Source organism: Antechinus flavipes, chromosome 4, assembly GCF_016432865.1.
Source record: "Antechinus flavipes isolate AdamAnt ecotype Samford, QLD, Australia chromosome 4, AdamAnt_v2, whole genome shotgun sequence".
Taxonomy (NCBI): domain Eukaryota; kingdom Metazoa; phylum Chordata; class Mammalia; order Dasyuromorphia; family Dasyuridae; genus Antechinus; species Antechinus flavipes.
Window position 1 is genome coordinate 473,984,827 of NC_067401.1, and position 23,377 is coordinate 474,008,203.

The 23,377-nt window shown below is 48.7% G+C and overlaps 1 protein-coding gene across 1 annotated transcript; it reads right to left on the bottom strand.

Moving 5' to 3' along the window:
- Nucleotides 1-3,154: 3,154 nt before the first annotated feature.
- SHISAL2A (shisa like 2A) lies at nt 3,155-22,794 on the bottom strand. The gene is made up of 3 exons (XM_051999680.1): nt 19,450-22,794; nt 6,533-6,672; nt 3,155-3,508 (listed from the first exon to the last, which is right to left on the bottom strand). Exons 1-3 carry the CDS (start codon nt 19,629-19,631, stop codon nt 3,321-3,323), a joined length of 510 nt encoding a protein of 169 aa, XP_051855640.1. The 5' UTR covers nt 19,632-22,794; the 3' UTR covers nt 3,155-3,320.
- Nucleotides 22,795-23,377: the final 583 nt, after the last annotated feature.

The window sequence follows — 23,377 nt, forward strand, 5'->3', positions numbered from 1 at the left end:
ACCTAGAGAAGGAGAAGAGCTCCTTCCAACTGGGGCCTCGTTAGGACTAAACCTGAGGAGAGGAGAAGGGAGAGCAGCTGCTTCCTATTTTTGTCCTCTTCCTTAGGAAAAAAAAAGCATCCAATTGCTGTCCTCAAATCATGTAAAAGGAAAAAACCCATGACAAAGGAGCACCTGGAATAAATAACCAAACCTGTAATAGTGATTTAAGGTTTGCAAAGTGCTTTATAAGTGTGAGCTCATTTGAGCTTCACAGTTCTGGGAATTGCTGCTATTGCTATTATTATCCCCTTTTGACAGATGAGGAAACTAAAGCAGAGAGAGAAAGTGACTTATTCGTTTATTAAGTGTTTGAGGCCAGATTTGAAGTCAGGTCTCCCTGACTCCAAGGCTGACACGCTCTATCGGGAGAAGAACAGTAGAGCTGGGTTCAAATCAAGCTATTTCAGTTTCTTCCTACAATTACAAATAGAGAACTAGAAGGACCTTCAAGGTCATCTAGACTTGCCATTTTATAGATGAAGCCAGAGAGGTTATGACTTGCCCAAGATCACAAGCTAATAAGAGTGAATGAAAAAAGCACCATGTGCCAAACACTGTGCTAAGCCCTAGGGATATCAGTAGAAAAAAACGAGAATCTCTGATCTGAAGGAGTTCATGGGGATTGTGAACTGGTCCAACCATTCTGGAGAGCAACATGGAACTGTGGCAAAAGGGCTCTCAAAGTGTACAAACCTTATGATCTAGCCGTGTCTCTACTGAGGCTGCATCCTAAAGAGATCATAAAAAAGGGAAAGGGACCCCCATGTGCAGAAATGTTTGTGGCAGCCCTTTGTGTAGTGGCAAGGAACTGGAAACTGCCCATCGGTTGGAGAATGGCTGAGTAAATTATGGTGTATGAAGGTTATAGAATATTATTGTTCTGTAAAAAATGATCAGCAGGAGGATTTCAGAAAGGCCTGGAGAGATTTATGTGAATTAATGCTGAGGAAAGTGAGCAGGACCAGGAGATCATGGTACACGGCATGATCAAGTCTGCGGGATGTGGCTCTTTTCAACAATGGGATGATTCAGACCAATTCCAATGATCTTGCGATGGAGAGAACCATCTGCACCCAGGGAGAGAACTATGAGAACTAAATATCTATCACAGCATAGTATTTTCATTTTATTGTTGTTGGTTTTTGTTTTTGTTTTCTTTCTCATTTTCTCCTTTTTGATCTGATTTTTCTTATGCAGCATGATAAATGGGGAAAAAAGTATAGAAGAACTGCACATGTTTAACCTATACTGGATTACTTGCCATCTAATGAAGAGATGGAGAAAAACATTTGGAACACAGGGTTTTGCAAGGATGAATGTTGAAAATTACCTATGCTATGTTTTAAAAATAAAAAAGCTTTCATTAAAAAAAACAAAAACAAAAACAAAACTTATTTTTAAAATTCAGCCAAAAAACCCAACCCAATAAACAAACAAAAACCAAAGAAGTCCACACACTAATTGGGGAGATAACATGCAAAAGAAAGTTCAACTCCAGAGTAAATGGAAAGGCCAGGGAGTTTCAAGGGCGTAGTTGAAAATAGTTCAGTAGTCTTTAGCTTGGATGACAGTAGAATTTAGAAGGAATAAAACTGGTGACTCCATATAAGCCAAGTGGTGGAAGCAGTGAAGCTGCCTGGAGGGGTCTTGGACACACTGGGTTGGGACTCCATAGCTACTGTTCCGTCACTGTCTCCATTTGTACGATGGGAAGAATGATAATGAACTCCTCATCTTGCAAGATTCCTGTGTAAGAGGAGCAGTTTGTAATGAGAAACACTCTAGAATGAGAGGATCAAAAGGCCCATAAAGGCTGGGATAAAATGAAATTGAATCATCACAAATGCTTCCGTTTGGGTCCCCAAACCCCAATGTCACAAGGGCTGGCCAGGCAATTGTGACTTTTCCAAAGGTACGCAATGGCTCTGAAAAAGATCTTGGACTGCAAGACTGCTAAAAGTTACCATGTGACACGGAAGTCCTCCAAAGCTAACGTTGACCTCAGCTGCATCAAGAGAAACATGGTGTCTAGAATGGAGACGGCTGCTGGCCCTGCTTTGGCCAGCCCAAGTCCGGCATGCTAAATTCAGTTCTGAGGGAATAAATTTAGGAAGAACTCTGAAAACCTGGAGAGCCTTCAGAGAAAGGCGATCAGGATGGCGAGAGGACTGGAGATGGTGGAGGGACCCACGCAGGGATCTGGGGCATCTAAACCCCTCTTGGAGGTCACCTGTGACCCTTCTCTTGTTCGTCTCAAGGTGGAAGCTCAGTCTCGTAATGTCTCTTTGGGGAAGGGTAGACCAGACCCCCCAACTATGGATGAACACGCTTACCTCACATGGGCACACGCATCTTAAACAGAATAGGGGGAAGACAACGTCCGAGGGGAAGGCACGAGCAGCAGAGACACATGCATTAGTGCTGGTTCTGCCGGGATACTCTGTGATGTGTCCAGCTCACCTCACCTTTTTTGAGCCTCAGTTTCCTGACCTGTAAAATTGGATGAATGCTTTGGATCGGTACTTTTAAGGTCCCTTCCAAATCTAAGATGGGATTGTTTCTATCTGTCCTTTATTGGACTGAATTCTGTGCTTCTAACAATTCAAACGTTTAAAGGTTTGTGATCTTCTGGGACTGCTGGAACTGGTGCCTGGTGGTCAGGGCTCTGGGCAATGCCTCTGGCAGCTAGAATGCTCGATCACCGTCGGAAGAACTGGGTGTAGATCCTGCCTTCAACACTAACTAACTGTGTGCCAGTGGGCAAATTGTGCAGCTTCTCTGCTCCTTAATCTCCTCATCTGTGAAATGGGGATAATAATGTAGTAGCCTTTTCACCATCTTGTTTTGGGATTGAAACTGAAGTAAAAGGTTGTGTAAATTATAGCACACTACAATGATATTGGTGGTTGTGTTGTTGTTGATGTTAGCTGGGATGGACAGCTACCTGCTGGAGGGGCTGTAGGAGGAACTCCTTTTGAGCCTGAATGGGGACCGGAGAGACCCCTTACAATGCTAACGTTGAGTGGTTCTGTGACATGGGGCAGCACAATCTCACCTTGGGATCAGACAGGACAGTCTCCCAGCCGGGGAAGCCCACGGGAGACTAGAGACATGTGGACAAACAGGGAATTTTATTGGAATCACAGTGGCCAGGAGTGGGGTAGGGGTATCTGGCCATCAGAGGCCACGACCCAACAGCAGACTTTGGGTTAGATCGGCAGTGTCGAGGCTATTGGGGGCAGGTGGTGAGAGAGAGGATGTAGCCCCCCGAGCAGGACTCAGGGGAGGCCCTGGACGTCTGTGGTAGTCACTGTAGCGATGAAGCACCTCTGAAAGAGGCGGTCAGGGTCTGTGGCCTGTGGGTCACAGTCTAGCCGGGGGCTCAAGAAGTGCCTTCGGAGGCTGTTGGGCCCCACGGCTCCCCCGCCGCTCCGGCTGGACTCTTCCAAAGATGGGGGCTCTGCATCTGAAAAACACAGCAAACCACATGCCGAGGTTACCCAGGGGGCAGGGCTCCATCCGTGGGATCTCATGGGATCTCGGGGCCTGAGTGGGGAGTTCTGAACAGATCCACCACAGGACCCAGGAACTGTGGAGGTTAAAATGATCCCGCCTACACTAAGAGAGACCGAGGCAGAGGTCCGAGCCAATGGCACTTTATTAAGGGTCCGCGGTCCCTCTGATGGAGGGGACCTCAGATCTTCCTTATGATCTGAGACGCCTCCTCCTTCCAGGCCCCTGTTTTTATAGGGATAGGTGTCTAGTCGTTTCGGAATAGCTTTAGCAAATACAGAATAATTCTGTGGAATAAGCAAGATGTCAGCAGGGCCACCGGCTAGGTGAAGCGAGGAACATCTCCACACAAGGTGGACAAGCTTCTCGTTAATTGGGGTGGGAGGAGACAGACAGTGCAAGCCGGCACAGGCAATGCCCTCAGTGGTCCTCCATTAGTCACCTGCTCCTGATGGACGAGCGATCGATCAGGAGGCACAGAAATATTTTGGAGGACTTCCCATGGAGCCGGGCTCTCCGCCATGCTGGATTTGGTCACCATTTGGTGGAAGGCCTTTGGTTATCTTCCTGGAGTCAAGCAAGTGAACTTAGAATCTGTAGCTCACAGCTCAGGGACCAATAGACAGGACTTTATTCTATCAAACTGATTAATATTGATTGTAATTAGAGTGGGGGTCCAAAATCAATTATTTCTCTCAGAATTGTCCTTGGTCTTCATAATTTCCAGATCTCCCAGTTCAGGTGCTATTTCCCCAACCCGCACAGCGGAGTTGCACTTCCACGTCTGGAAAGGGGAGTACGATGGGATTCAAAACTAGCTAAGTCCAGTGCTCTCTCCCCATCAGGCTACCTTTCGATTCTCCTTTAGCTCCCAAACTGACGATTTTCCCTCGGCACAGTCTATTCCCAAATAATCCTTCCTCACACTGAAATAACTGGGCTTTTTCTTCATCCTCTGTCTTTTTCTATGGGTTTGAAGCATCTTTCAGCTCAGGAGAAAGGCTGTGTACCAATCTAGCGATTATTCAATCAACCAACAGGCACCTACAATGTACCAGGCCCAGTGCCCGGCACTGGGCATACAAAGCCCCAAATGAAACAATTCCTGCTCACAAGGAGCTTATGTTTGTGTGTGTGTGTGTGTGTGTGTGTGTGTGTGTGTGTGTGTATGTGGGAACAACACGAGTATCTCCATGCAACAGGAATGATCAGAGGAGGCCTCTGATCTGCTGGAAGGGGCTATTTCTCATGGTGCTGGACATGTGTGCTTTGGCTCTGTGGGGATGGACATAGCAAATAAATGCCAAAAAATACAGAGTAATTTGAGGAGGGGGAGTGGGGGCCTACTGCGCCCTGCTGCTTGTGGCCCTTTGCTTTTCAAACAAGCCCCGGGATTTGTCTTTGGCCCTCTGACTTTTTACCGAAGATTTGGATGAAGGCAGAGATGGTTTGTTTATTAAAATTTCCCATTACACAGAACTGGGAAGGGAAAGCTCATATATCACTGACGGAATAATGATCCCCAAAGATATGGAACTGTGGTTCAAATAAATTAGATGAAATTTAAAGATAGCTATAAAGGATTCAAATTATATGTTGTTGTTGAGTTGTTTTTCAATCATGTCTGACTCTGTGACCCTTTTTTGAAATTTTCTACACAGAGACACTGGGCTGATTTTCCATTTCCTTCTCCGGCTCATTTTTCAGATAAGGAAACTGAGGCAAACAAGGTTAAATGACTTGCCTAACCTAGTGAATGTCTGAGGCTGGGTTTGAACTCAGGAAGAGGAATTCTTCCTGCCTCCAAGGCCCAGCACTCTATCTGCCCTTCAAACTGTACACTTGGATTTTTTAAAAAAAATCCATGACATAAGTATATATAATGTGGCACATCATGTGAAAAGATCTGGGGGTTTTCATGGGCCACAAGCCCAACAGGAGTCAGTTGGGTGCTATGGAAGCTAAAAGAGCCCCTGAGATCTCGAATTGCTTGGAGAGATCCAAGATCCAGTGACGGGCAGTGGCAGTCCCTTCGTGCTTTGCACTGCTTGGCCCCTCCAGAGTTTTCCGTTGAGTTCTGGACATCCCAAGTCACTGACAATCCAGAGTTGATCAAGAGGAGGGCGTGAAAGGATTGTGATCCCCATCGTGGAAGGGGAGAGGACCAGGGAGAAGAGGAGTAAAGGCCGCAGGCCGCAAAAAGGATCCACTTTGGCCAGAGATCAGAGGGGGGTGGTGAGAAGCTACAAAAGGCCAGTTGGGGTGGGAGGTCCGGACATTCTCCCTGTGGGAGGAGCTGCCCCAGAGCTCCGGGAAGGGCTGCCTCAGAGGGTGGGGGACGGGTTCTCCCTTCCCTGGAACACTCGAAGAGCCACAAGGCAGGGGTGGGGTACTGGGACTTCCTCGCGTGGGGGGTAAGGACGCTGGACCCTGAGACTCATTTTCTGTGATCCTGATGTAACACTGATATGGTGAATACGTTTATTGACATCCCAGGCTAAGGCAGAGTGGACAGAGTGGCTGTGTATGCAGGCAGGTTTGCCCAAACACACGGCCGTGGTGTGGAGTCCCCCTGACCTGGTCCCAGGACCCTGGACAGAGCCCCCACTTCTTCTATAAAATGAGGATTTTGAAGGTTCGTCCCACTTTGAAATCTACTTCCCAGTGACCTCCTTGGGCTCTGGTTCCTCCTCCGAAAAATCCAGCACTGAGTGCAGAGCGGAGTTTCTCAGCATTTCACCTTTTTGGTGATCTCCCCCCCCCCCACCCCCAGGAGTCAGTCTGGTTTCTCAGAACTGGGAGAGTTCCCAGGATGTTCCGTAGGGACACGGTTCCTAGAAGACACGCAGGCATCTTCCCCATTCCCATTTCTAGGACTTTCTCACGGGGGCCGTTCCCCTCCCCCCCAGCTCCTTCCTGGGCCGCCAGTGGGGGCCCCCCTCCCCGGTGCTGCCAGTGGCGGGCAGGAGCCTCTTACCTGCTGCCTGCAAGCTTAAGCCCGTCTCCAGCTTGGCGGGGGGCTTGGACTTGACGAAGAGGTAACAGAGCACGCACACGGTGACGATGAAAGCCAGGAGGACCACGGCTGCTACAGACAGGCCGATCAGGGCTCCGATGCTGGAGAAAGAGACCCCGGGGCCCAGTGAGAGGCCGTGGCCCCAGAGGAGGCAGAGCTGCCGGAGCCTCGGGCAGGGCTTTGGCCCTCTTCAGCCTGGGGAGGGGGTTCCATCCCCTGACTCCACCCTCCTCCCTGGCTGTCCTCATCCCTGGAATGCTCTTCTTCTTCACCTCAACCCCTTGATTTCCAGGAGATTTTTAAAATATTTTTGCTGAGGCAGTTGGGGTTAAGTGACTTACCCAGGGTCACACAGCTAGAAAGTGTTAAGTGTCTAAGGTCAGATTTGAACTTGGGTCCTCCTGACTTCAGGGCTGGTGCTCTATCCACTGTGCTACCCAGCTGTCCCCAGGAGGTTTTCTTCTTTCCTAGCATATTGACTGACTGACTGACTGAACAGCTGACCCTGGCCGATTACTTCCATCCTCTGAGCTTCAGTTTCTTAAGCTGCCCTGGGCTAGAAAACGACTCATCCACTGGGTCTGGGGCATTTTCTAGGTCGGTGTAGAGAAGAGAGAGTGGGAAGCTGGGAGCAATTGCTTCCTCTTCCTCCACCAACTTGACTCTGCTTCAGGACCTCAGCTGCCCCATCTGTAACATAATCTGCCTGCTATTAAATATGAGCACACGGGAAGTTTGCCCCCAAAGTCCCAAGGTTCCCTCAGAGTCCCCAAAGTTCAGGATGACTGCGCATCCTTGCAGAATTCTCAGGAAAGCCTTCAAGGGCTAAGTTAAAAGGGGGAGCTGTCCATCCATTCCTGGCTGTGTGACCTGGGTAGCTTCCTTGGGAAGTCCCCTTTAAGCCACATGGTTCCACAGCAGGGACCCTGGGCTCCTAAAGTCTCCGACAGTGGAACTCAATTTCTAGCAGCTCTCAAATGGCAAGGGCTCAGATGGAAACAGATCTGAGTGTCTATCGTCTAAGGAAGGGCAGAGACTAGCCACCAGAAGATAGCATGGATGATTTTTTTCAGCTTCTAAAAGATTTCAGGGGCCCTGGAGGGAGCGCTCCTGTAATGTCCGGGCTAGCTTTCTTGAGGATCTTACTGGAGTCCGGAGTCTGGAGTCTGAGCTCTAAGCTCTAGCACACTCTCACTCGAGTCTCAAGTCTGCTTATTTCAAGTCCTTTCAGCCCTTATATACCTTAGTATCATTATATCACTACAGCACTCTGAGCATGTGCCAAACTGTAGAACCATGACATCACCATGCGAAGTACTAAGTATATGTGAACTAGAGAGCCATCATCTCCTCAATCCCACAAGTTAACTCCCTGCTGTAAGTGTCCTTGCTTCAAGTAGCTTTTTCCCAGACTTCCCCACTCTCTGCGGTCCTCTACACTCCCGCCAGGGAAATTCTTATTCCCTGAAGTCTGGCAGCAGGCAAGCTTCTTTGTACTTTAGTTTCCCATTCATGAACTAGAGATAAGAGCGACCTGCCCTATTCATTATGCTAACGCCAAATCAATCGATCAATAAACATTTATCAAGTGTCTACCATGTGCCAAGTGCTAGGGATGCAAAAAGAGCCTAACCCAGTCCCGATCTCTGCCCTTAAGGAGCTCTTGGTCATCCTCTCCCAGCCATTTATCCAAGCAAGGCAAGTCACTTCATTTTGTCCCAGAATGGAGCCAAGATTATCAAAAAGACAATTAAGGCAATATCTCCGTTTATTCTCTCCCTCCCAGCGCAGCAATCAGGACCACATTTCCTAGTGACGAAGGGCATCCACCACAATCTTCCCTTCCCTTCCCCTTTTTTCCCCATGAGACTGGAAGTCTGGCACAATTGGGGTGCTACCCGCTTCCCACTCCTGAAAAGCCCCTTGGCCAATAAGAGTGGGCTCCTCCATCTGGAGGTGCTGGGTGCTCTTTCACTCATTCAGCCAGCCCCCAGCTTGGTTCCCTGCACCAAGAAGGTCCTTGACTGGTACCGCTTGAAAGCAACTGGGGAGTGTGGCCTGGACTTGCAGGAAGCCAGAGCTGCTTCTCCTGCCCTGCCCATTTCACTGTTTTGTGACCTTGAGCAAAACCCTCTAAGGTTTTGTTTCCATATCTGGCAGATAAAGATGATCCCACCTCCATTATCCACTTCAGGGGCTTGTGGGGAGGAGCGAGGGGAGTAATGGAACCAAATGACTCCTTCCTGAAGTGCCATAATGGATGGCAGCCTGGAGAAGAGAGAGTCCAGCATGATGGGTCAGCTTCTCTGCTGGCCACTTAAAGCTTTTCACACCTGACCCTATCCTACTTTTCCAGCCTTAGGTCACACACATTACTCTCCTCCTCGCTGTTCTTCCCATCTAGTTCTTCTCCATATCTACCATTCACTTTCTCACGATCTCAGAATTCCTAATTTCCTTCAAGGCTCATTCAAATCCCACCAGGGGTTGAAGCCAGAGCTGAATTCCCAAGAGCTGATTGTTAAATTTTCAGGGTGAAATCAGCAAACACTGCAAATCGGGACTTGATTTCTTGTTTTGTTGATTGTCAAGACTTAAAGAAAGTGATCAGAAAATATTAATAATGCAAATTAAACTTAAAAGTGTGTGGTGTGCACATTTCCCTCCCTGACCCCAAGAGCTGGTTGTTAAACATATCCCAGTATACCCCTGGATAAAGTCCTCCTTGATCTCCCCAACTGCTAGCACTCTTCCCCAACTCACTTGCATCCATTTTGAATAGAATGCTCACTATTAAACTCCTCCCCAAACCTCCCTTTATAGAAGGCACAAATTAGACTTCCAGCTCACGACCCTCTTCTTCTGCAATTGTACTTGCTCTCAACTCTGCAGAAAAAGATGCCCCCCCAAAAAAAAGAGATGCCCCCACATTAGACAAGATGCTCTGGTACCTCTGGCTTCCTTTTGTCTTACGTGGTTAGATTGTAAGACCACTGAAGGCAAGGCGCCTTTTCTTTTTCTTATCTATCTGCCTAGTTCTTAGCACAGTGCCTGGCACATAGTAGGTACTTAATAAATATTTATTGAAGGGACTGTCTCACTTACCTGTCTTTGTATTTCTAGTACCAGACACCCAGTAGGTGCATAATTAGTGCTTGTGGATTGCTGGGTAGATTTAGATTCAGAAGACCTGGTTTAAATCTGTTTTGCTATTTACTGGGGGTGGGGGGTGTTGGCTCAGGGGTCTGATTTCCTCTTCTATAATGAGAAGGGCTTTTCAGGTCCCTTCCAGCTCTGAATCCCTTGATTCCATGGTTCCTGAAATGTGGTAGTCAGACATCAAACTCTATGGTAGAGTGGGCTTGGATGTGGGAGGGGCGGAGAAGGGGGATGTTGAAAAGAGGGAAAAAACCACTTGATTGGAGTGGGGGGGCGACCCAAAGAGAACTTAGGCTGCTCAGTCTCCTTCAGCCTCTCTCCTGGAACCCAAGGGGGTCGGGTTGCACGCCGGGAGTTGGAATGAGAATCCGTGACTGTCTGCACGTGGAACTCAGCAGTCTTTCTCCCCGGATGCAGATTGTTACAGTCTTAGAGAAGAAAGAACATGAGCCTTTTCCAAGAAACCTTCCTCCATCAGCCCTCTCTGCCTCTGCTGCTTATGCCCTCCTGGCCAAAACTACCCTGGATTTATTCTGGCTGAATTTATCGATACTTTCCTGTGCAGGTATTGACTCCCTGAGCTAGATGTAAGCTCCTGGAGGGCGGAAAGTATTTTACTAAATAAATGAAGGCTGATTGAGTGAGTGGGAGCCAAGTAAGCTGACCTAATGCATTGCCTTGAAGATTTGCAAACTCTATTTCCTGGAAAAATAGATTCTGGTTGTGATTAAGATTGTTGTGTGGGCTTTGACTTGAGAAAAAAATCACAGGATATTTAAAACCTTAAAGGCCGTTGAATCCAACCCTGTCATTTGAGAGATGGAGAAACTGAGGTGCACAGAAAGGAAGGGGTTGGTTCAGAGAGGCTTCTTGTGGGGTTCCCTCTTACTTAAATGGGCTACTGGCCAAGATTTGGACGTACCTTCATTCATAAGGCCATAAGCAGGTTCCAATTGAAGGAAGAAGGATTTCAGCTAGAGATAAGAAGACTTTTATTTTGGAGAAAAATGAAATGAGATATTTAACATGTATGGGACTGCCCGCCATCTAGGGGAGGGGGTGGGGGAAGGAGGGGAAAAGTTGGGACAGAAGGTTTTGCAAATTACCCACGCATATGTTTTGTCAATAAAAAGCTATAATAATTAAAAAATGGCACGAGCTAACTAGATTGAATACAGGGTCATTTTCTCTGGAATTCCTTGAAAACAAGGCAGGATGATGTAATAATGGAACGTGTGGTCAGGAAACTCTGAGTTCAAATTCAGTCTCAGATCCTTACAAATTGTATGATTTTACTCTGTCTCCCTCAGTTTCCTCATCTGCAAAATAAACCGGAGCAGGAAATGGCCAACCCACTCCAGTGTTTCTACCAAGAGAACCCCAAGTGGAGTCACAGAGAGTCAAGTAATGATACTTACTATGAACGACAGCATTAGCTTTTGCAAAGCACTTAATATTATATTATCTCATCTGAATCTCACAACTTAGTGATTGTTGTTGTTGTTATTATCTATATTTTACAGATGGTGAAACTGAAGTCTGGAGAGGTCATGTGACTCGCCCAGCTATTAAAGAGAGGAGGCAGGATTTGAATTCAGGTCCTCCAACTAATTTCCAAGGCTTTATCTTTGGTGTCAAAAGACCTGGGTTCAAATGCTTTGTGCAAGTCACCGCCTCTCCAGAGCATTAAGTACTTGGCTGGGTCCTTGCTCAGTGGTAGAAGGCGGCCTGAGTCCCTGAGGAGATCCTAATGCACACTTCCCGGGTAGGGAAGTTAATGGATCTGGGAGAGACCGCCTTCTAAGGACTTAGAATGAGCTTCAAAGTCAAGTTTACTGCAGGACTGGGGACAGCGTGTTCCAAACAGTAGCAAATGTTCCTGGCTTCGAGAACATTTGCTCAGGAGGAAGCAAGAAGGCCATTTAATTGCACAAGTCCCTAAAAGGAAGTGACAGACAATTAGAAGAGTCTCTCTCCCTTCTGTCTCTTTCCCCCTTTCCCCCCAAACTCTCCACAGAGCCATTCTTAGAAAGCCTGGCTGCTTGTCAGCCAATCCCTTCCAAGGTATTTTTGTTGTAGCGGAATCGGGATTTAAATAGAGACCTGGAAGACTGAGGTAAATAAGATGAGGAAAAGTGCATGGTTTTCTGGCTAATGCAGTCCTGACTACTAACTTTCCAGCCTCATTGAACTGACACCGATTTGCTTATTTTAACTGCTAAAGGGTTTAGATTGTAAGCTCTTTGAGGGCAGGGATTTCTTTTGCTGGTGCTTAGCACAGTCCCTGGCACACAGTAGGAGCTTACTAAATGTTTATCAATCGATTGAATTGGTCATAAAGAAAGGTGGGAGGGGTTTTTATGATAAGGTTAAGGGAAGGAGAAATAAATAGCACCTCTATTATAATAAGTGGAGCTGGGGGGACAAAAAGACAGTAAAAGCTGTCAATTATGGGATGAAAAAGCAGTCTTTCTTCCATCTGTAAGGGGAACAAGAACCCCTGGGTTAGTATTTACAATAAGCTATTGCATACTCTGGTTGCAGGACTGATTATTCTAGAAAGAGTGAGATAGGTGGGGGGCAAAAGGGAGATTTTAGGGGGCCTGAAAGGTGTGGCTCCAGGACTGTGATGTTCCCTAGTAATTTCTCCCATGTTCTTGTGTTCCTGTTCCCCTACGTCATGTGTCTCTGGGGAAGCCTCATGTGCTGGGCCCTCCTGACCGCTGCCTGAGGTCTCGGTTCCAGAGAGCACATTAAGGTTTGGGCGCCTCTGGGGCAGGGAATCATCTTTTGGCATCCCTGAGCCCTCCTTCCTTGATTGTGTGTGACACCCTCCCGGCGAGGCCTTTCAGGGGTGACGGGCTGAACTTCCTCAGATCTTTTTATTTCAGTTGCGGGACAGACCCTAAGTCTTTGGGGACGCGTGATTTGCTAGAAAGGGCATAGACCTAAATCCAGGAGATGCTTTCTCTGGTTCTCCCTGTTTTCTGCCTCATTTGAAGAACCGTTGGAGTTCCACGTGCTTCCTCCCCCTCCAAATCCCAGATCCGCACAAATTCTTACCCCCTAACTTCTCCCCACCCCAAATCTGGCCTCCGATACGCAGGAGCTTTGTAAGTCCCGGAGAGTCATCTCTCCCCAAGCCTCGGTTTCCTCAGCAGGACAATGGAAATAATAATAATAATCTCTGCACAATTCACTGTGGGGGGGGGAGAGAACCCTAGCGAAGGGCAAACAGCTGAGCCGGAGGCGGCGAGGGGCCGTAGCTGCTCACCCTGCGAAGCCCGTCTGGGGCATGTTGAAGGGTCCAATGAGATCCAAAGAGATCTCCAGCCCGGAGGGAATCTTTGTGCCTCTGATCTCGGGCACAGAACAGGAGCGAGTGGGGGCAGGAGGCTCAGGCCGCCGGCCTCACACAGGGATGTGGTAGGGAGAGCACTGGTGAGACTCAGACTGAGGGGAGAGGGACGACCTGAGGAACTCCTCACCAGAGAAGCTGCCACCTTCTGCATAACTTTGGACAACCGGACCACATGACTTGCCCAAGATCACACAACCAGGAAGTGTCAAGGCCGGATATGAATCTGGGTTTTCCCAGCTCCGGGGACAGTTCTCTATTTCCTGACATTCTGCCACGAAATGCCCAGGCTGAGAAATGGGAATAATTATTAATTCATTAATCATTATTAATATTTTAATAACTAATAATGATTAATTAATAATAATTATTGGTCCCTGTTGGCTCAGTAAGGGCATTATCTAGGCCCTCTGGGGGTTGGCTCACGCAGACACCAGGCAGGCCTTGTTTAATGAGCAATCCCTTGGTCTCCAAACCCCTTCTGGTTTTCATCTGTTTTGAAACTTTAATGGAAAAGCCACCTCAGAGATGGTCAACTTTGAGCCGCAGAGGACCTTGGGAGTCATCCAGTCGAACCCTCTCTTTTGACAGGGGAGGAAACTGAGGTCCACACCGGGGAGTCACACAGAGCCAGGGTTTCTTCTCGGTCCAAACGCACCGTCCTTGGTTGTGACACAGACTGATCTCACCTCCTCCCCCTCGCTCAGTCGGGCAGCCAGCCGAACTGCTTGCAGGCTCCCTTCTCCCACCTCCACACTTTTGCCCAAGCCGTCCTTCATCCTGGGATCCACCTCTTCCTCACCTCTACTTCTCTGAATGTTTAAGCTCCCTTTAAAGCTCAGTCCCAATAAACGTCACATGCTGTAAGAGACCTTCACTGCTCTCCCTGCCCCCAGATTTCTTTGTTTTTCTGCATGGTCTGCGTTTATTGAAGGGATACACATGGCAGCATCCCACTAAAGTCTAAGTTCTTAGGGACGGAGACTGGTTAGTGCTCTTCACACCCCGGAGCTTAGCACGTTGCCCGGCACAAAATGCACGGAATAAATAACTGCCCCTTGGTCTTGTTTCCCCAGAGTCCAGTCCCGGACACAAGTTTAACGGATGTCTGTGGAACTGAACTGACTTTAATCTAATCGAATGGACTTGCTGTCCCTTTAAGCTAAATGCAGATTCTCCCTGACTGCTCTCTCCTGAGGACCCAAGAGAAAGTTAATTTATGTCTCTGCGAAGAGCTCCTTCATGGAGTGTTTAGGACCAAGAGGGAAAGTGGGAGAAGCTGCCAGCCCGAGGAGAGCCCAGGCTGAAGCTTGGAGCCAAAAAAGGAACTCTGGACTTTACACTGATCAGTTTTCCCATCCGGAAAAGGGGCCATTGTGAGCTCAGTGATAGCAATTGTTTCAATGCAATGGAAAATCCTGGAGAATGAAGGTTGAGCAGGAATGAGCTTCCATAGCTTCTCTGGCAGGTGGTCCTGCAGCTCCGATGGGCACTCACTGTGTTATAAAACAGCCCATTCTGCTGTGGAGCAGCTGGGGGAAGAGGCTCTCCTTATATCGATCGGACACAAGTCTCTTTGGGGTCACTTCTGCCCTTAGAAACAGCCATTCAATTTTGAGGATTACTCTTGCCCTAAAAATGAGCCCCAAGTCCACAAGCCCAGACCCATTTCTGTCTCCTTTCTTCCCTCACCTGCTGGACGTCCCACCCATCCCCAGAATTCCACTTTTCATATTCCTGCCACGTAGCCCAGTGCCTGGCATATAGTGGTGCTTAAGAAGCACTTTTGGATCATTTGACAGTTGAAAATATTACTTAGAGTGTCCCCCCCTTCCCCCAAACTTCTCTGGTTCTTTCTCTTCGCACCCACCCAGCCCCACCTCTTCTCCCCTCAGCTCTCATCCAGTCATTGCTGAGTCCTGTCTTTCCCAGTTCTATCAGCTCTGTCGCCTTTTCTTTCTTCAAAACTGGTTCAGGTCCTCATCACCTGGATCTGGCCACAGCCTCTAACTCGCCTCCCTGCCTCCGGTCCCTGTGTCCGGTTCATCCATCTCACAGCTCCCTAAATCAGCCTTCTTTTAATCCAGATCCAACCCTGGCATTTCCCTGTTCAAGAATTTTCAACGACTCCTTCTTGCTTATAGGATTAAAAATATCAGTTCTTTAGCCCGGCATTCAGCATTCAACCTATTCCAACATACCTTTCTAGCTTTATTTCTCTTCTCCCGTCTCCTCCAGACCATTCCCTGACCTTGTCATCTTGGGGATTTCATGGGACAATCTCCCAGGCTTGGCGCATACCCCTTCCTCTTCTCTACCCTTCACAATCCTTCTTTCCCTTCAATTTCTGGCTCAGTAGTTCTTTCTTCTATGAAGGATTCCCTGATTTCCCTCATTGTTGGCTCTTCCTCCTTCCTTAACTTTCCCTCAAGTCCCTCGTCTCGATTTTGTCCTTCCTCCTCATCATGGTGGAACCTGTAGGATTTTGGTCTTTTGTGAACATGGTATGCTGCACTCTCCCTCTGCCAGCTCCGAGGGCAAAGACTCCGCCATTTTAAATCTTCCTGCCCTGGACCTAAGCAGCAGGGCCCAAGATTAATTAATGAGTCAATTAATTAATCAATTAATTCAAGATTACTTTGTTCCTTCCTGAGTCTGAAGGATGGATGTGGTAGGGGATGGGAAGGAAGTGGCATGTGCTTCTCTCAGACTGCTCATGGCCCACTTTGCCTGGGACAGGTATGAGGCGGAGCTCTCAGAAAGACTCGGGAGGGATGATTTTCACATGTAAGAGGGGGTACTCTTCGGGACCTGAGAGGGAGCGGGCTGAGGCACTTCCCTATTATTCCTGTGAAGCAGCTGCATTTGCCCCCAACATGTGAAAGAGTCTTCAGTGGGTGACAGTTAAGGGTCATGGTAGGGGTGGGAGGGTTCCGTGGGGGAGCGTTAGGGAGGAGGATGATCAAGAGGGAGACATAAGAAAGGAATCGCTGTATAATATGACTCAGTCAATAGCTTGACAAGACTGACAGGGACTTCCCAGATGCTCTTCTCAGGACAATACCATCGCCCCACTGATGGATCTCTGTCTGTCCCTTCTGTAATCCCTCCTGCACAACTGCCAATGTCATCTCCCCATCCTGGAGTGGGATGACTGCCTTGGGAGGCAGGACATTCTCCATCCCTGGACCTCCACCTGGAGGTGACCACTCATCCGGAGTGCTATGGGGAGAACTCTTGTCCAGACCCAGGTCAAATTAGACAGCCTGCAGGGTCCTTTTTGATTCTAAGGTTCTGTGGTCTGTGTTTATTCTTGTGAACTTGGATCCCCTGGCCTTGAATTTCCCACGACTATCTCCACTATCCACCTCTGAGGAACCTTGTTGAGTTATTGTTATTATCCCTACTTTACAGATGAGGAAACTGAGGTCCAGAGAGGGAAGTGGCTTGCTCAAGGTCACACAAGTAAGTAGTAAGTGGCTGACTCAGAATGGCTGCTCCATACTCAATACTCTTTCTCCTACCTCAAGCTGGACACAATCGGGCCTCATGACATTTTCACTTCATTCAGAAGTTCTAGGTCGTTCGGGAGAGCTGAAATTAAGAGGCTGCCAAGATCTCTCCCCACTCCGAGATTTGGGATCGTGGGTTTCCTAAGGTCTGAACATGCAGCTCCTCGGCTCCACAGCAGGGAAAACCAGCAGGATCCTCGTTAGCTATCTATCTCATCCAACCTGTGACTAAGCAGGAAGCTGATCCAACCCAGAAGCAATAATCTTCCAGCTGGGAGGGAAGAAGGGAAGGAGGGAAAGAGGAAAAAGGAGGGAGAAGAAGAGGGAAAGGAAGGATAGGAGGAGGGCAGAAAGAAGGGAAGGAGGGTGGAAGGAATGGAAGAACGGAGGGAAAAGGGAAAGGGCAGCACCTGAATGGAAATCACAGTCCCCCAAAAGAGATCAGCCACCTTTTCCTGAAGACTTTTAAGGATGGGGACCCTTTCTCCCACCCGCTCCTGAAACCCATCAAACCCTGTTCAGCTCAAGCTGTCAGGAACCTTGCCCTAACGCTCAGCCCCCCAGAAAGCCCAGCTCACCTGGAGCTCCCTTTGTCAGGAACCACTCTCCCTTTATCCCCCTCCCTCCCAAAGCCTGGCCCACCATGAGGCAGAATAGTCCTGACATGAAGCCTCAGCTGGCTGCCTCCCATGTCCCTGATTTTGCTTCTGGAGCCAAGAAAAACTCAAGGCTGAGCCCTCTCCCATGTGACAGCCTTCCAGGTATCTAGAGGCGACTTTCATGCTCCCCCAGGATTTGATTTTCTCAGTTAAATGTCCCTGAATCCTTCAACAATCCCCAGATGTCACAAAGCCACTAGTTTAGTTAGTTCCTTTGGTTACTTGCCAGCCTAGCAAAGCTTTCCCTAAATGAGATATTCGAAACTAAGAGGACAAGGTCAGAGGGTTGGACTTCAAGTCAGAAAGACTCTTGACACTTAACTAGCAGAATGACTGGGGACAAATCCACTTGAGCCTCAGTTTCTCCATCTGTAAAATGGGATAATAATATCTGTAACCCTGACCTTCTAGAGTCTTTGTGAAACTCCAATGGAGTGGCTAAAGCACCAGCCCTAGAAGTAGGAATCCAAATTTGGCTTCGGACACTTTACTAGCTGTGTGATTCTAGGCAAGTCACTTAATCCTGCCTGCCTCAGTTTCCTCATCTGTGAAAATGACCTAGAGAAGGAAATGACAGATCATTCCAGTATCTTTGCCAAGAAAACCCAATTGGGATCATAGAGAGTAGAACATAATGAGATAACACAAGAACAAGATGTCCCCGAAGTCCTAATTTGGTTTTAAACTTTAACAGTCTAAAATTTCACTGATACTTTTAGGACACCTTGTACAATTGTCAGGGTTGGGGGAAAGGGAAGGAAGAAAACAGGGGGCTAGGGAAGAAGGGAGGGAAAAAAGAAGGTATGTGAGTTAAGAAGGCAAAGAAAAGAAGGAGGGAAAAAAGAATGAAGGGAAAGAGGAGATAGTGAATGGAAGGAGGGAAAGGAAAGGAGGATAAAAAGAAAAGAGGGAAGAAGGGAGGGAAGGAGGAGAAAGGGAAGAAAAGATTGAGAAATGGCAAGAAAGGCAGGGAAGAAAGACATAAAAGGGAAGAAAGATGGGAAAAGAAGGAGAGAGAACAGGGAGAGGAACAGGAAAAAAGGGAAAGGGAAGAAGGAGGGGAGGGAAGGATGAAAGAAGAGGGTGAGGAGGAAAGGAGGAAAGGGAGGGAGAACAGGAGAAAAAGAAGAGATAAGGAAGGAGGGCAGAAAGAAGGGAAGGAGGATGATAGGAATGGAAAGATGGAGGGAAGAAGGGAAGGAAGGAAAGAGGAAAAGGAGGAGAAGAAGAGGGAAAGGAAGGATGAGGAAAAGGAGGGAGAAGAAGAGGGAAAGGAAGAATAAGGAAAGGAGAGCAAGAAGAAGGAAAGGAGCTTAGGTAGGAATGGAAAGATGGAGGGAAGAAGGGAAGGAGGGAAAGAGAAGAAGGAAGAAGAAGAGGGAAAGAAGGAATAAGGGAAGAGGGACAAGAAGAAGGAAAAGCGCTGTAGTAGGGATGGAAAGATGAAGGGAAAGAGGGAAAGAGAAAAAGGAGGGATGGGGAAGGAGAGCAGAAAGAAAGGATGGAGGATAGTAAGAATGGAAAGATAAAGGAAAGAAGGGAAGGAGGGAAAGATGAAAAGAAGGGAGAAGAAGAGGGAAAGGAGGGATAAGGGAAGGAGAGCAGAAAGAAGAGAAGGAAGATAATAGGAATGGAAAGATGAAGGGAAGAAGGAAAAGGATGGAGAAGAGGGAAAGGAAAAATAAGAGGAGGGCAGAAAGAAGGGAAGGAAGATAGTAGGAATGGAAAAATGAAGGAAAGGAGGGAAAGGAGAAGAGGGAAAGAGGGATAGGTGAAGGAGGGCAGAAAGAAGAGAAGGGGACAGGAGGAATGGAAAGATGGGGGGATGGAGGAAAAGGAGAAGAGGGAAAGGAGGGATAGGGGAAGGACAGCAGGAAGAAGGGAAGGGGGCAGTAGGAATGGAAAGATGGAGGGAAGGAGGGAAGGAGGGAAAGAAGAGAGAAGAAGAGGGAAAGGAAGAATAAGGAAAGGAGGGCAGAAAGAAGAGAAGGGGGCAGTAGGAATGGAAAGATGGAAGAAAGGAGGGAAAGGAGAAGAGGGAAAGGAGGGATAGGGGAAGGAGGGCAGGAAGAAGGGAAGGGGGCAGTAGGAATGGAAAGAAGGAGAGGAGGAAGCCGAGGAGGGAGGGCAGAGCGCGAGGGCAGAGGCCGGGAAGGGCAGGAGGGGGCGCGGCCGGGCCTCGGGCCTCACCTGAGCCACCACATGTAGCGATGCTCGTAGGGGAAGAAGCTGTGCGGGTCGTCGCAGCAGTAGCGGTGGTCCTGGAAGCCGCAGCAGTAGACGGCGGCCGCCTCGCCGCCGGGCCCGGGGCAGGGGAAGCCGCTCACCAGCTCCTTGGCGGCGTTCAGGTAGCTGCTGCACGAACTGCTCATTGCGCGCAGCCCAGCGCTCGGCCGCCGGGCCGGAGCAACGGGAGGCGGGCCGGGAGGATGGACGCGCTCGGCGGTCGGCCGGCCGGCCGCTAGTCGGCTGCGCCCCGGGAGGCCCCCGAGGGCTCGGAGGAAGCGGCCGGACCCGTGGGACCGGGGCCGGAGGGGGGGCTCCGTGGGCCCTTGCGGAGGGAGGGCTTCCCGAGGCTGACCTGTGGCTCGGGCTCTGGGGCCTCGGGGCGCCGGGAGCTCCGCCTCAGGGCCCCTTTTCCCAGCCGGACTCGCTGGCTCTCCGACCCCCGGGTCCCGCCCTCCAGCCCCGGGACTCCAAGCTCAGGACGGCCCCGGCTCAGCGCATCAGGCTCCGGAAAGGTGGGGGAGAGAGCGCTGACCCAGGCAGAGCGCAGCCGACTCGTGCGGAGAAGGAAGGAGGAAAATGGGAGGGAGGAGAGGAAGAGGGAGGGAGCGGAGATGACCTGGGATAATGGGGCAGCCGCGGGAAGAGAGAGCAGGGGAGGGAGTAGAAGCAGGGAAGGGTAGTGCTGGCTTACGGGGAAGGGGGGGAACTTTCTAGAATGATCCCTCATTTTCCTGAAAAAGAAACTGAGGCCGAGAGAGAGAAAGGGGATGGGGAAGAGGAAAGGGCAAGAACTGGGACCCAAATCCTGGAGGCCCACTCCCAGTAAATGGGGGGTAGGGGGGAGAGAATAAACGACATAGATAATTCAGAGAAGAAAGAGGCCAAAAGAAAGGAAGGAGGGGGTGGGGATGGGGAGGGCATTCAATTCTGCCTCCGTTCATTAAGAGTCTGCTATTGTACATTCAAGGCCATGTGCCAGGTACCGGGGTTGGAAAGATGAAGTAGCTCCTTCCCAGCCTCCCTCTCACCCCGCCCCCCAGGCTTAACCACAGCTCCCAGTCGGACAGTCTAACAGTGGAAAGAGGCATGTATGTACCCGGCCGACATGGTAACCCAGGGGATGGGGGGTGAGTAAGAGAATGGCAAAGCAGCCTGAAGGATCATGGGAGGGACAGAGAGAATCTTAGAGAGCAGGAAACTGAGGTAGCAGAGAAGGCATTGGCAAGGATCCCGCAACCAGAAAGTAGCAGAACAGGGATGAGAAGTCTGGGCTCCCAGGGAGAAGAGACAGCAGGGAGGAGTTCTGCCCCACTCTCGTGGTTTCAGGTAGGCTTATTTCAGGAACTTGACTGAGATCAGTAAAGGGGCTTCATCTTTTTTTCTCCCCCGGCCATTTTACTCTCCTGCCACCTCATTGCTTCAGACAGCACCCAGATTGCTTTTGTTCCCCTATTGGAACTTTGACATTTTCTTACAACCAGCTCCCTGCTGAGATGCAGAGCCTCCTGTTCCCCTAGGGGGAAGATCCCCCTTCGAATATCCACTAGAACTCCCTCTAAAACCAGACTGGCCTGAAGCTTCACTAAATAAGAGAATCATAAAAGACCAGAGTTGGAAGGGATCTCGGTACAAATAGTGAGAGGCTGGAAGGACCCTCAAAATGGAAAATATCAGAGCTGATGGGACTTGGAAACATCGGGAGGGTCTTTCGAATGGAAAATGTCAGGCCGACGAGAACCTGAGAACATGGAATGGTAGAGCTGGAAGGGATCTAAGAATACAGGATATCAGAGCTGGGGATGTGAGAAGTCACTTAACTTAATCTCATTTTAGAGATAAAGAAGAGAGGGAAAGGGGGCAATATAGAGGAAGAAGGTGAAAAGAAAAAAGGAGAGGAGGGGGGAGAAAGAAGAGGCAGAGCGAGTTTGGAAAGAAGATATGGCTTTCTTCATACAGTGAAGGGCATTTCTTGAACACTTGAGCAGGGTCTTGTGCTCAGCATTGGTAAAATTACAGAGAAGATACTATTCCTTTCCTCAGAGCTGATGGTGAAGGGCTGGAGGTGGGGAGGAAAGCTGCAAATCATTTATTTGACCAAATATTTCCCATATACGGTTAATGGGACACTGAATGGATCAGATGGGTAACATGGAATAATGAAAAGCACTCTGGACCTGGAGTCAAAAGACTCCGGTTCGGTTACTACCTTGCTACTAGTGCAATGTTTGGGAAAGCCACAATCTTTTTTGTGCCTCAGATTTCCCATCTGTCAAATGGGGTGAGGTGGACTAAATGACTTACGCTCCTTTCAGATCCAAAAAAAAAAAAAAAAATGGAATAGGCTGCCTCAAGAGGTAGTGAGCTCCTATGTAGTAGAAGGATTCAAGCAGAGGATGGATGCTTTATTTGTTGAGAGATAAATATCAACAAGAATCTATCAGATATTTACCATGTCAGTGGAATAAGCAAATAAATAAATAAAAACCTGCAGTCGTCCCTGTCCCCCGGAGCTTATACTCTAATGGGGAAGAAAACATGTATCTATACAAAGGAGATTTGAGGGAACAGTAAAAGAACTAGCAGGTGGGGTTCCTGGAGAAGACTTTTGGCATAAGGGGGAGTTTACCTGAGTCTTGATGGAAGCTACAGATTCTAGAAGATTCTAGAAGGTGAAGGTGAGGACGGAGGCTTCCAGGCCCCGGAGAAGAGCCAGGGCAAAGGCACAGAGGTGGGAGATGGGATGCCTTAGCCAGTAAGGCTGGACCTGGGCTGGCTGGAGGAAGGAAAGTATGAGAAGACTGGAGAGTTTCCAGTGCTCTACCAAGGAGCTTCTGTTCTGTCCTCGAGGTAATAGGGAGCCACTGAAGCTCACATGGTCAGATCTCTGAGCCGCCAGTGGGATCAAATACCTCAGAGAGTCAAGGAGAACCGAGAAAGGGCCGTTAGATTTGGTAACACAGAGTGAGGTGTCAGAAAGCACAGAGCAGGAGGGACTGGGGCTCTGAGACCGAGACCTTTTACAGTGAGGGGAGTTAGAAGGGAAGGAGGGATGGAAGATGATACCTGGAGGGGATGGAAGGACAGAAGGGGGTTTTTAATCAAGATGCAGGATAGGGATAAGCAGCAGAGCAGGGAGAGAGTGAAGGGAGAGAGACAGAGACAAACAGAGACAGACAGAGAGTGACAGAAACACACACACACAGAGACAGAGACACACATACATAGAGAATGAGACAGAGAGACAGACATAGAGAAACAGAGACAAAGACTGGGGAGAGAGAGAGACAGACAGAGACAGAGACAGAGACACAAAGAGAGAAACAGAGAGAGACACAGAGAGAGAGAGAGAGACAGAGACAGACAGAGAGACAGAGACAGAGAGAGAGAGACAGACAGAGACAGAGAGAGAGAGACAGAGACAGAGACAGAGAGAGAGAGAACAAGAGAGAGTAGGGAGAAACAGAGAAAGAGAAAGAAAGATACAGAGAGAGAGAGGAGGAGGAGATTGGAGGCAACCTGCTGGATAAAATGGGGAGGCATGAGACCAAGGCTACATGTGGACTGCTTGACCTTAGCAAGGAGAAGGGTCACTTTTTTCATCAAAGATGGAATAAAAGAGGAAATAGTGGAAGATGCTAGAGGCACGTGAAACAAGGAGAAAGAAAAAAGAGGAAGTCCATGGTGAATAATCTCAGTATTTTTTCTAAAGGGAAGTATGAGACAAGGTGAAAAGATGGAGGTACTATGGGATGGTTGAAGAGAGAAGAGAAGGTTTGGACCCACCACTCTGGAGAGCGTTCTAGAGAATCAGTTAGTATAAAATAAAAGGGCTGGTAGAGATTGGTTGGCATACACTTGCATTGGACCCAGTCATCATGATCTCCCGACT